This window comes from Ruditapes philippinarum, unplaced genomic scaffold (genome assembly GCF_026571515.1).
Source record: "Ruditapes philippinarum isolate M1 unplaced genomic scaffold, ASM2657151v2 ctg1229_1_1_1_1, whole genome shotgun sequence".
Taxonomy (NCBI): Eukaryota; Metazoa; Mollusca; class Bivalvia; order Venerida; family Veneridae; genus Ruditapes; species Ruditapes philippinarum.
Genome location: NW_026863177.1, coordinates 46145 through 58733, shown reverse-complemented (window position 1 = coordinate 58733; position 12589 = coordinate 46145). Strand labels below are relative to the sequence as shown.

The following is a 12589-nucleotide window of genomic DNA, read 5'->3' as shown; positions in this document are numbered from 1 at the left end:
GCGGTCTTAGCACAGTATATTGACTTCCGCATCTTGAATGTTGATTATTTTTCGATTTACATGTGTTTTGGGAGGCCAAGTTTGACATTTATGAGATTTAACATTTATTTTCTGGTTACTATGGCGGTTTTGTTTGGAAAATGTTATAAGAATTTAGACAGTCACAAATCGACCACAAGTTTGCTTGATTGGCCCGTGCTAAGAAACATGAAAGTTCACAGGTCTGGTTGCTTCCTTGGGCAATTTGTTTAACCTTATTGCTCACAACCATGCTAAAAGCCAAAGGTAAATCAATATAAAATAAACAAAAGTATTACATACATGAACTATTGTCAAGGCAGAGCACAGCCAGTTGGCCACACCATATTTGGGTAGCAAGAAATACCCAAATATTAGCCAAAATATACTAAAAATGAATGTGTTATACTAAAAAAAGTGCTGTTTTAATCATGAATACAATATGCACTTTCATTAAGATGTAATCAAACATACCCAAATATACATTTTTGAACCAAAATATACCCAAATACAGTATACTCCATGAAAACTATTAAATAAAAAAAATAATACGAATGAACTTACATATGAAATTTCAACAAAATTACACCCTACAAATTTAAATGTAGACAACAAATCTCATATCTTGCAAGTACATTTGTCTATTCATTAATGAACCTAACAGTCAGAAAAGCAAATGTTACTTTTTTTCTTACAACATCTGAACTGAAAATTTCAATGGAATGAATGAAAGTAATAGTTGGCTAAGTCACATTATTTTGTAAATATCAATTCATTTTCTCATTAAAATCTATATTGTATACAAACCAAAATGAATATTGCTATAATTGTGTGTGTTTGGGTATTTTGTGCTGCCGCCATATTTTGTAGAACCCGTAGCACAGGCTTAAGCAGAGTACAACATTTAAACATGAAAGTTGTGAAATTTTTAATGTAGAAACACCTGCAGGCAGTTTTCATATACCCTTCAGTAAGACATGCTTTTGCCATTCAATGCACCTAAGTGGACTGAGGTCAAATGTGAGGTTACTTATTAAAGTACTATGAATATCTTGTAAAAAAAGTGATCCCTTGGAAGCATTAAAAACATCAAAATTACATGAAAATTGCAGACACCCTGCAACAGTTGCTGTCACAAAGTACATTTCATTATTTATAGACACTGAATGTATTTCTTAGAGTTAGATTTATGTCATGAACTACATGTATTATATTGGTGTTATTAAATGTTGTTTTAAACATTACCATGAAAATATTCATAGGACAAAAAATTGAATAGCGTGAAATTTAATCTTCTAAAAAGTCCTTAAAAAATCAAAAAAGGTCCTTGATAAGTCCTGGAAAAGTCCTTAAATTTTCAAAATATCTAAGAGTGGGAACCCTGATTGTTAAGAGATTACATGTTTGCTTAATATTATAAAACCATCTGTCACTCTATAGGAACAATGTCTGATTAATATTTCAGTGTGTGGAATGGTATCCAGGGGTAACCACTGACAACCTGATAGCTATCGGTCAAGCTAATGGAAAAGTCCTTATCTCAAAGTGAGTTTAAATTTTTTGTAAAAAATAGCTTAGTTCTCTCGAACAGAAAAATTTCACAAATTCCTATCTAAAAATTCAGAAGTTTTGATAATAATTCATAACATAAATCAATGTGAAAATCCCATTGGTCGCTCAGCATAGGAAAATCCAAAATTGTGCAGGCCTGGGTTGTTAAAGCTTGTCTGTGGAAGGCAGTGCATATAAAAGCTTCCTATACATCAGCCCAAGCAGAACTCATCAGTTCAAACATGGAAATGCTGAAAAAGTTCATTTTGTAATAAAGGGAGTGAACTTAATCCTCTTTCAATAGTAAGGGCAGTACATGTAGAATGAAGTATTTCCTCTGCGATAATAAGGCTAGGGAACTTTTCAAATAGACCAAAAAAAAACGAGTTGAAACAGAAAAAAAATTAAGCTTTAATGTTCAAATTTTAGTTTGTTCTTTATTTTTGATTTCAGCTTTGGCAGAAAAGGAACACATGAGCTGATAGCAAAGGAGTTCAGTAAGTGTAGCATAACTGCTTAATTTATTTGTAGTATTTATACCCCCAAAAACGAAGTTTGGGGGGGTATATAGGAGTCACCTGGTGGTCGGTTGGTCGGTCCAGACGTCCGTTGCATTTTCCTTGTCCGGAGCATAACTTGTAGACTAATGGTTGGAATTCAATATAACTACATACAATGGTCAAGCACATTGAGAGGAAGTGCAGTGCACAAGAACCATAACTCTATCTTGACTAATTACAGAGTTATTGCCCTTTGTTACTTTTCCTTGTTCAGGGCATAACTTGAAAACTACCGGTTGGAATTAAAAACAACTTCATACAATTGTCAAACTCAATAAGGGGAAGTGCAGTGCACAAGAACCATAACTCTATCTAAAGTAATTACAGAGTAAATGTCCTTTGTTACTTTTCCATTGCTTTCTTTTGTCCGGACCATAACTTTAAGACTAATGGTTGGAATTCACTATAACTTCATACAATGGTCAAGCACATTGAGAGGAAGTGCAGTGCACAAAAACCATACAGTATATCTTGACTAATTACAGAGTAATTGCCCTTTGTAACTTTTCCTTGTCCGGGGCATAACTTGAAAACTACTGGTTGGAATTCAAAACAACTTCATACAATTGTCAAACACAATAAGGGGAAGTGCAGTGCACAAGAACCATAACTCTATCTAAAGTAATTACAGAGGTATTGCCCTTTGTTACTTTTCCATTGTATTCTGTTGTCCGGACCATAACTTGAAGACTAATTGTTGGAATTCATTATAACTTCATGCAATGGTCAAGCACATTGAGAGGAAGTGCAGTGCTCAAGAACAATAACTCCATCTTGACTTATTACAGAGTTACTGCCCTTTGTTACTTTTCCTTGTCCAGAGCATGACATGAAAACTACTGGTTGGAATTCAAAACAACTTCATACAATAGTCAAGCACAATAAGGGGAAGTGCAGTGCACAAGAACCATAACTCCATCTTGACTAATTACAGAGTTATTGCCCTTTGTTACTTTTCCATTGCTTTTTTGTTCGGAGCATAACTTGAAGACTAATGGTTGGAATTCTATATAACTTCATGCAATGGTCAAGCACATTGAGAGGAAGTGCAGTGCACAAGAACCATAACTCCATCTTGACTAATTACAGAGTTATTGCCATTTGTTACTTTTCCTTGTCCAGAGCATAACTTGAAAACTACTGTTTTGAATTCAATACAACTTCATACAGTTGTCAAGGACATTAAAAGGAAGTGCAGTGCACAAGAGCCATAACTCCATTTTGACAAAATACAGAGTTACTGCTCTTTGATACTTTTCCTTGTCCGGAACATAACTTAAAAGGTATTGGTTGGAATTCAAAACAACCTCATACAATTGTCAAACACAATAAGGGGAAGTGCAGTGCACAAGAACCATAACTCTATCTAAAGTAATTACAGAGTTATTGCCCTTTGTTACTTTTCCATTGTATTCTTTTGTCAAGACCATAGCTTGAAGACTAATTGTTGGAATTCATTATAACTTCATACAATTGTCAAGCACATTGAGAGGAAGTGTAGTGCTCAAGAACCATAACTCCATCTTGACTTATTACAGAATTACTGCCCTTTGTTACTTTTCCTTGTCCAGAGCATGACATGAAAACTACTGGTTGGAATTCAAAACAACTTCATACAATAGTCAAGCACAATAAGGGGAAGTGCAGTGCACAAGAACCATAACTCCAACTTGACTAATTACAGAGTTATTGCCCTTTGTTACTTTTCCATTGCTTTTTTGTTCGGAGCATAACTTGAAGACTAATGGTTGGAATTCAATATAACTTCATACAATGGTCAAGCACATTGAGAGGAAGTGCAGTGCACAAGAACCATAACTCCATCTTGACTAATTACAGAGTTATTGCCATTTGTTACTTTTCCTTGTCCAGAGCATAACTTGAAAACTACTGTTTTGAATTCAATACAACTTCATACAGTTGTCAAGGACATTATAAGGAAGTACAGTGCACAAGAGCCATAACTCCATTTTGACAAAATACAGAGTTACTGCTCTTTGATACTTATCCTTGTCCGGAGCATAACTTAAAAGGTATTGGTTGGAATTCAAAACAACTTCATACAATGGTCAAGTACAATAAGAGGAAGTGCAGTGCACAAGAACTATAACCCCATCTTCAGTATTTATAGAGTTATTGCCCTTTGTTCCTTTTCCTTGTCTGTCTGGACTTATTATAGAGTAATTCAATAAAACTTCATCAATGGCCAACCGCATTGAAAGGAAATGCAACATACAAGAACCACAACTATCTTTAATTGCCCACAACCATAACTCTATATTTCAATTCTTTTACAAGGTATTCTGTTACTAGTAACATCCTCATTTCAGAAGCAGTCTTGTGGGGGTATTATTCACATTTAGTGATAGTTCTAGTTTCAGTTAGATTTTACCTTACTTTGCTGGAAGCGGAACTGAAAGGGTCAGCCTTTGCCACCAGTATAGATCCAGGCATGCCTGAATATCTTTGCAGTTTGACCAGACTATATACTGGTGGAAGTAATTCAAGGGTTGATCAGTAAATTGTTCTAAGTATTTTATAATAAAAGTTACTGCAGTTTTGCAGTCAACCCTCAAATTATTGACAGTTCCAAAAAATGTAAGCTGGACAAGTCCATTTCTGAAATTCCGCAGGGAAATAAGGTTTGAAATGATAAATGTTATTTTGATTGATCAAAACAAAGTGTTGACTGAATATCTCTAAATGTTTTATGTAAAATGAATGTGTGAAAGTTTTCTTGGGGTAATTTACTCTTACTCATTAGATTTTGCATATTATTATGCTTCCAGAATTTATGCATATTATTATTTTCCCAGAATTTATTTATTTATTATGCTCCCCGAAAAATTTCGGGTCTGATTGTCCGTCCGTCAGTCAGTCCGCACTACTGAATAGGGATAGGGGGCCATCTAACTGTAAACAGAACAAAGGAGAACAATAGAATTAATTCCGTAACAATAGAGTAAGGGGCCATTGGCCCTCTATTAAACAATAGAAAATAACAAAAGAACAGCAAAATCATGTCTGGCCTATAACTTCATTATTTGAAGTCAGATTTTAAAACTGTTTCACAGAAATGATCACCATATTGAGACGAGGTGTGGCGCACAACATTTGGGTTGCTACCTTGAAGGTCAAGGTCACAGCATAACCTTGCAGCAAAATTGTGTCCGGTCCATAACTTCATTATTTGAAGTCGGATTTTAAAACTGTTTCACAGAAATGATCACCATATTGAGACGAGGTGTCGCGCACAACATTTGGGTCACTACCTTGAAGGTCAAGGTCACAGCATGACCTTGAAGCAAAATAGTGTCCGGCCCATAACTTTGATATTTTAAGTCGGATTTTAAAACTATTTCACAGAAATGATCACCATAATGAGAGGACGTGTCACAAGCAACATTTGGGTCGCTTCCTTGAAGGTCAAGGTCACAGCATGACCTTTGCAGCAAAATAGAGTTCGACCCTTAATATCATTATTTGAAGTCAGATTTTACATCTATTTCACAGAAATGATCACCATATTGAGACGACATATCGCGCGCAATATTTTGGTCACCACCTTGAAGGTCAAGGTCACAGCATGACCTTGCAGCAAAATCATGTTTGGTCCATAACTTTGTTATTTGAAGTCGGATTTTACAACTATTTCACAGAAATGATCACCATATTGAGACGAAGTGTCACACGCAACATTTGGGTTGCTACCTTGAAGGTTGAGGTCACAGCATGACCTTGCAGCAAAATCGTATCCAGCCCATAACTTCGTTATTTGAAGTCAGATTTTACAACTGTTTCACAGAAATGATCACCATATTGAGACAATGTGTTGCGCACAACATTTGGTTTGTTTTTACACTTAACTTTAACTTTGTCTGTGACATAACTCTGACACTACAAGAGGTATACCTTCCTGTGTCCAAAACCTATTTGAGGAGCATCACCTGGTTCAACTGGCTCTTGTTTTTTTTGTTTTTTTTTATTGTTTGGTAAATCAACATCAAAGATCCTTTGAAAGTGTTGTATTACCGTTACAGTGTTGGTATGACTCGATCCACAGTGATAAAATTTTGCCATCAATATAATGCCAGGTCAGCCTCCTGCATATCTATACAGTCTAACCTAAGCTCTCAATATTTGTATTTCGATATAACAAACCCCTTCACTGTAAATTGACTGTGTTAAATTCAATACTGGGTAATTCCAATACTTAAATTATAAGTAGATCCAGGGTTAAAACTCAATCTCCCAAAATTATATAAAAATAAATATTTTTTTCCAGTACCCAAACACCTGAGGCACTGTGTTTACTTGGAATGGAATCCTGTACATCACAATCTGGTATGTATAAAGTATGCAATTGTGTCTCAATCAAATTCTTTACACATTATGTAATTTGCCATGATGATTTCTTGGTACCCAATAAATAATCATTCTAACACGCTTTTCACTATTCCCTCTATCAAACTGATAGGGCAATCATGTGCATTATTTAACGATATATGCACAGCATAAAAAAGGAATGCTTACAGGTCATATGATGTCAATAAATAAAATGATGTCAGGAAAATTTCTTCTTCGCTTAATGAAGTTTAACACATTTTATTATTTCTTTTTTTATTAGCATTTTTTTTATCTCTCTAGACCAACACCTCTAAGCAAAAAGCGAAATCTTTGCCACCTAAAGAGTGTTGCCCTGCCGGGGTTCTACTGTAATGCAATTGAATAAATGCTTTTACTACTTTTTAGTTAGCAGAAGGTCTGGACAAACACAGGAATGATTGTTGTATCAGTATCTGGGATGTCAACTCAAGAGCTAACTCTGATTTAGCTGGTGGTATGGAACGACAGAGGTTCAGCTCAAACATGGCCGAAAATGCTGCCAATAAACCGTTTGTTGAGACAGGTAAGTCACATTTTTTTATTGTGATTTATTGAAGGACATAGGGAGCTATTCTACTCACCTTGTGGGCGTCCGTGGCCAAGTGGTTAAGGTCGTTGACTTCAAACAACTTGCCCCTCACCGCTGTGGGTTCGAATCCCGACAGGGACTTTGGATTCTTTCATGTGAGGAAGCTATCCAGCTAGCTTACTGAAAGTCTGTGGTTCTACTCAGGTGCCCGTTCGTGCCTGAAATAATGCACGGAAGGGCACCTGAGGTCTTCCTCCACCAGTAAAGCTGGAACGTCGCGATATGACCTATACTGTGTCGATGTGACGTAAAACCCAAAACAAACAAACAAACAAATACTCACCTTGTATACAAAATATATTTTCATGTGCCAAAGCTAATTTCCGAGATAACGTACCTTTCCAGGGTAGATTTACTTGCTTAACATTTGTACCAAGATATAGTTAACAGTCAGGTGTCACTCTTTCATTTGCTAAAATATCAGGAACATACATACATGTAATTCAAATTTCTTTCAAATGATTGTTAATATAAGGCTGTTTAAGACAGTTTTGCTGTGTAAATTTCTTATTATTATATTCTAACATCAGAAATGTACAAAAAAGTAGTGTTATCTTTTTAGCTTGTTATGCCCCCATTTCGAAGAAAAGGGGGTATATTGCTTTGCACTTGTCGGTCCGTCGGTCCGTAGACCAAATGGTTTCCGAGTGATAACTAAAGAACCCTTAGGCCTAGGAACTTCAAACTTGGTATGGTGATTGATCATGACCAGTAGATGACCCCTATTGATTTTGGGGTCAAGGGGTCAAAGGTCAAGGTCACATTGACCTTGAAAGCAAAAACGGTTTCCGATCAAGAACTAAAGAACCTTAAGGCCTAGGAACTTCAAACTTGGTATGGTGATTGGTCATGACCAGTAGATGACCCCTATTGATTTTGGGGTCAAGGGGTCAAAGGTCAAGGTCACATTGACCTTGAAAGCAAAAACGGTTTCCGATCAATAACTAAAGAACCTTAAGGCCTAGGAACTTCATACTTGGTATGGTGATTGGTCATGATCAGTAGATGACCCCTATTGATTTTGGGGTCAAAGGTCAAGGTCACATTGACCTTGAAAGCAAAAACGGTTTCCGATCAATAACTAAAGAACCTTAAGGCCTAGAACTTGGTATGGTGATTGGTCATGATCAGTAGATGACCCCTATTGATTTTGGGGTCAAGGGGTCAAAGGTCAAGGTCACATTGACCTTGTAAGCAAAAACGGTTTCCGATCAATAACTAAAGAACCTTAAGGCCTAGGAACTTCAAACTTGGTATGGTGATTGGTCATGACCAGTAGATGACCCCTATTGATTTTGGGGTCAAGGGGTCAAAGTTCAAGGTCACATTGACCTTGAAAGCAAAAACTGTTTCCGATCAATAACTAAAGAACCTTAAGGCGTAGGAACTTCAAACTTGGTATGGTGATTGGTCATGATCAGTAGATGACCCCTATTGATTTTGGGGTCAAGGGGTCAAAGGTCAAGGTCACATTGACCTTTTAAGCAAAAACGGTTTCCGATCAATAACTAAAGAACCTTAAGGCCTAGGAACTTCAAACTTGGTATGGTGATTGGTCATGATCAGTAGATGACCCCTATTGATTTTGGGGTCAAGGGGTCAAAGGTCAAGGTCACATTGACCTTGTAGGTAAAAACGGTTTCCGATCAATAATGAAAGAACCCTTAGGCCTAGGGACTTCAAACTTGAGATGGTGATTGGTCATGATCAGTAGATGACCCCTATTGATTTTGGGGTCAAGGGGTCAAAGGTCAAGGTCACATTGACCTCTTCGGTAAAAACGGTTTCCGATCAATAACTAAAGAACCTTAAGGCCTAGGAACTTCAAACTTGGTATGGTGATTGGTCATGACCAGCAGATGACCCCTATTGATTTAGGGTTAAGGGGTTAAAGGGCAAGGTCACATTGACCTTGTAGGTAAAAATGCTTTCCGATCAATAACTTAAGAACCCTTATGCCTAGGAACTTCAAACTTGGTATGGTGATTGGTCATGACCAGCAGATGACCTATTGATTTTGGGGTCAAGGGGTCAAAGGTCAAGGTCACATTGGCCTTGTAGGTAAAAACGGTTTCCGATCAATTTACTAAAAACGCTTAGGCCTAGGAACTTCAACCTTTGTGTGATGATTGGTCATGACCAGCAGATGACCCCTATTGAGTTTTAGGTGAAGGGTCAAAGGTCAAGGTCACATTGACCTTGTAAGTAAAAAACGGTTTCTGATCAATAACTCAAGAACACTTAGGCCTAGGAACTTCAAACTTGGTATGGTGATTTGTCATGACCAGCAGATTACTCCTATTGATTTTGGGATTAAGGGGTCAAAGGTCAAGGTCACAATGACCTTGTAAGTAAAAACGGTTTCTGATCAATAACTAAAGAACGCTTCGGCCTAGGAACTTCAAACTTGGCATGGTGATTGGTCATGACCAGCAGATGACCCCTATTGATTTTGGGGTCAAAGGTCAAGGTCACATTGACCTTGTATGTTAAAACGGTTTCCGATCAATAATAAGAGAACCCTTAGGCCTAGGAACTTCAACCTAGGCATGGTGATTGGTCATGACCAGCAGATGACCCCTATTGATTTTGGGTCAAGGGTCAAAGGTCAAGGTCACATTGACCCTTGTAGGTAAAAACGGTTTCTGATTAATTTACTAAAAACGCCTAGGCCTAGGAACTTCAAACTTTGTATGATGATTGGTCGTGACCAGCAGATGACCCCTATTGAGTTTTGGGTCAAGGGGTCAAAGTCATGACCAGTAGATACTTTATAACCCTTATTGATTGTTTGATCACTGGGTCAGAAGTCATGCATAATAACCTTATCACATGACTAATTGGCTGCTGATAGGGGGCATACATGTTTTACAAACATATCTTGTCTATTTCAAAGAAAATAGATATTATGATTGCTGCGGCATCATCATCGTTGTTGTTGTCATTGTGAAAAAACTTTAATGTAGCCCATTACTTACTTGAACAATTTTAAAGGTATCAAATGAAAATTGTAGTAATTGATCTATCAGACAAGGTACAAGGGGCATAATTCTGAAAGCTATACATTTTGTCTTTTTGGAGTTATGCCCCTTTTAACGTAGAATTTTTGTTAAAAGTGGTTATTTTATCAGACAAGTGTTAATACCACATGGATTGCTCTTGTTTGAAAGAACATGCTTGGGCTGTAAGTTTATAATTAATTTTGTGTTGTTAAATCTTCTAAGTGTTTATGCAAGGTTTATGCAAGGCTCTGGCAGAAATATTTCATTGTTTGTTTGATTTTTTTCAGGTATGGGTGACACAACTTCATCATTTGCATGGTTTAATAAGGAGCCCAAAACTTTTATCTCAGGAATGAATGGGAAATGTCTTAGAGTTTACGATATCAGAGGTATGAATTTAGAATTTGTTGTTTCAGATTTAAATGTGCATGTTAGTAAATTTTTTTTAAGTCATTTTTTTGATACAAGACAGATATTTTTAGATATACAGTAAGTAAAGAATTGACAATTTTTGGAGCAAATATTAATATATGTTCAGGTATGTAATTGTAACCTTTTGTGTAACAGTATCTTCCGATGACATTTTAACTTTTCAAACAAACAAGGGATAGTAGCTTTAAAATCTGTTTTTTTTGTTATATTGTATAACAATATTTATAAACTATAATTATAATATTTATAAACTATAATTACTCTTTATCTTCTTTGATGAATATAAATAATACTTCTTTTTTTATCAAATTCAAAAAAAAAATCTTTTTCAGATGTAACAAAGCCCCATTTGGTTTCTCACACCAAATATGTGCACGGTGTATGTTCAGATCCACTACACGAGTCACGTGTAGCAGGATATGCTGAGGTATTGATTTTTTCTGTTTTTATGTAAAAAGTACTCTACATGGTCTAGCATGGCAGCATATGCTGTGTTAATGATTTTTAGCTAACCTGAGGACAATGTCCTCAAGGTGAGTTTTTGTGATGGCCCGTTGTCTGTGCTCCATGATCCGTTCGTTAACAATGTCTTTAAACAACTTCTCCTTCTTCACCACTCGGCCAAATTTGTTCAAACTTGGCAGGGATGTTGCTTGCATGAAGCTCTACCAAAGTTGTTTAAAGAATTAGATTCCATAAGAAAACTCTGTTTGCCATCGCAACCAAAAGATTATTTCACAAAAATTCTTAAAAAAATCTTCTTGTAAAATACTGAGTTAGCGCTAAGATATTTGTCATGAAACATCTTCTAGTGGATGTCTACCAAGTTTGTTCAAATAAAATCCCAATGGTCAAAATTGACCCCACCCCAGGGTGTCATTTATTTTCCTTATATGTATCTAATAAAAACTTATAAAATCTTCTTGTGACAATCCAAAAGCACCATAGATTAGACTTTGTCACGAAACATTTTCTAATGGATATCTAATAAGTTTGTTCAAATAAATGCCATAGGGTCATTGATTTTCCTTATATATACATGTATATAGTAAAAACTTAGAAATTCTTCTTGTGAAAATCCAAAAGAGCTAGGGCTTAGATATTTGGCATAAAACATCTTGTAGATGTCTGCCAACTTTGTTCAAATAAAATCCCTAGTGTCAAAATTGCCAGGCCCTAGGGGTCATTGATTTTCCTTTTATGTATTTAGTAAAAACTATAAAAAATCTTCTTGTGAAAATCCAAAAAGAGGTAGAGCTTAGATATTTGGCATGAAATATGTTCTAGTGTATGTCTACCATGTTTGTTGAAATAAAACCCTTAGGGTCAAAATTGGCTGCACCCCAGGGGATCGAGGTAGACAGTTCAATCCCGAGCCAGGTCAAATGTTTGTTTTTCTTCTCTTTTTCAATCATCTTTTTATTAGCTCACCTCTCACTAGTGACATTTGAACTGTTTAATAAAATGGCTGCCAGAGCTATAATTAGAAAACAACAAGATCTAAACAATATCTCAGCCACTGGCTCAATTTTGAAATAATTTTACACAAATGTTTTTTTGCGACATTGTACAAAAATTGTTCAGATTAAGCTGTCCCTTGTTTTCAAATAGTGCTTCTGGGGTGAAAAGGGGCTCCACTTTGACTGTTAGACATATTTGTCAGGTGAGCGATCCAAGGCCCTCTGGGCCGTCTTGTTTCTGTTGTTATGTAAAAAGAACTCTACATGGTCTAGCATGGCAGCATATGCTGTGTTATTGATTTTTTTCCTTGATTGTGTAAATTGTATAATATGGTATATTTGGAACCACTTCATGGTCTAGCGTGGTGCAATAATGCTGTGGTATTGATTTCTTTCTAATAATACTTAAAACGTGGAATTTTATGTAAATCATTTTGGATAAGCTCTAGTGACACTTAAAATGTGTCTGGTTAAGATTGAATTTTAAATGTCGAGTTAAAATTATGTTCAACTAGTAAAGTAATAACTAACTTCCTGATCAAATTTGTGAATTTTTTCATAAGACAAATTGATCCCAGTGTGAATTCTGCT

The 12589-nt window shown here is 36.1% G+C and overlaps 1 protein-coding gene across 2 annotated transcripts in view; it reads left to right on the top strand.

Annotated features, from left to right (window-relative positions):
* LOC132721351 (GATOR complex protein MIOS-like) overlaps positions 1 to 12589 on the top strand; it is a 35141-nt gene that overhangs the window by 4093 nt on the left and 18459 nt on the right. For both annotated transcript variants that reach the window (XM_060705639.1, XM_060705640.1), the window contains exons 4-9: positions 1484 to 1563; positions 2023 to 2066; positions 6415 to 6473; positions 6882 to 7038; positions 10394 to 10495; positions 10871 to 10965. In XM_060705639.1, coding sequence (XP_060561622.1) covers positions 1484 to 1563; positions 2023 to 2066; positions 6415 to 6473; positions 6882 to 7038; positions 10394 to 10495; positions 10871 to 10965 — 537 coding nt within the window. The remainder of the gene's footprint in view (positions 1 to 1483; positions 1564 to 2022; positions 2067 to 6414; positions 6474 to 6881; positions 7039 to 10393; positions 10496 to 10870; positions 10966 to 12589) is intronic.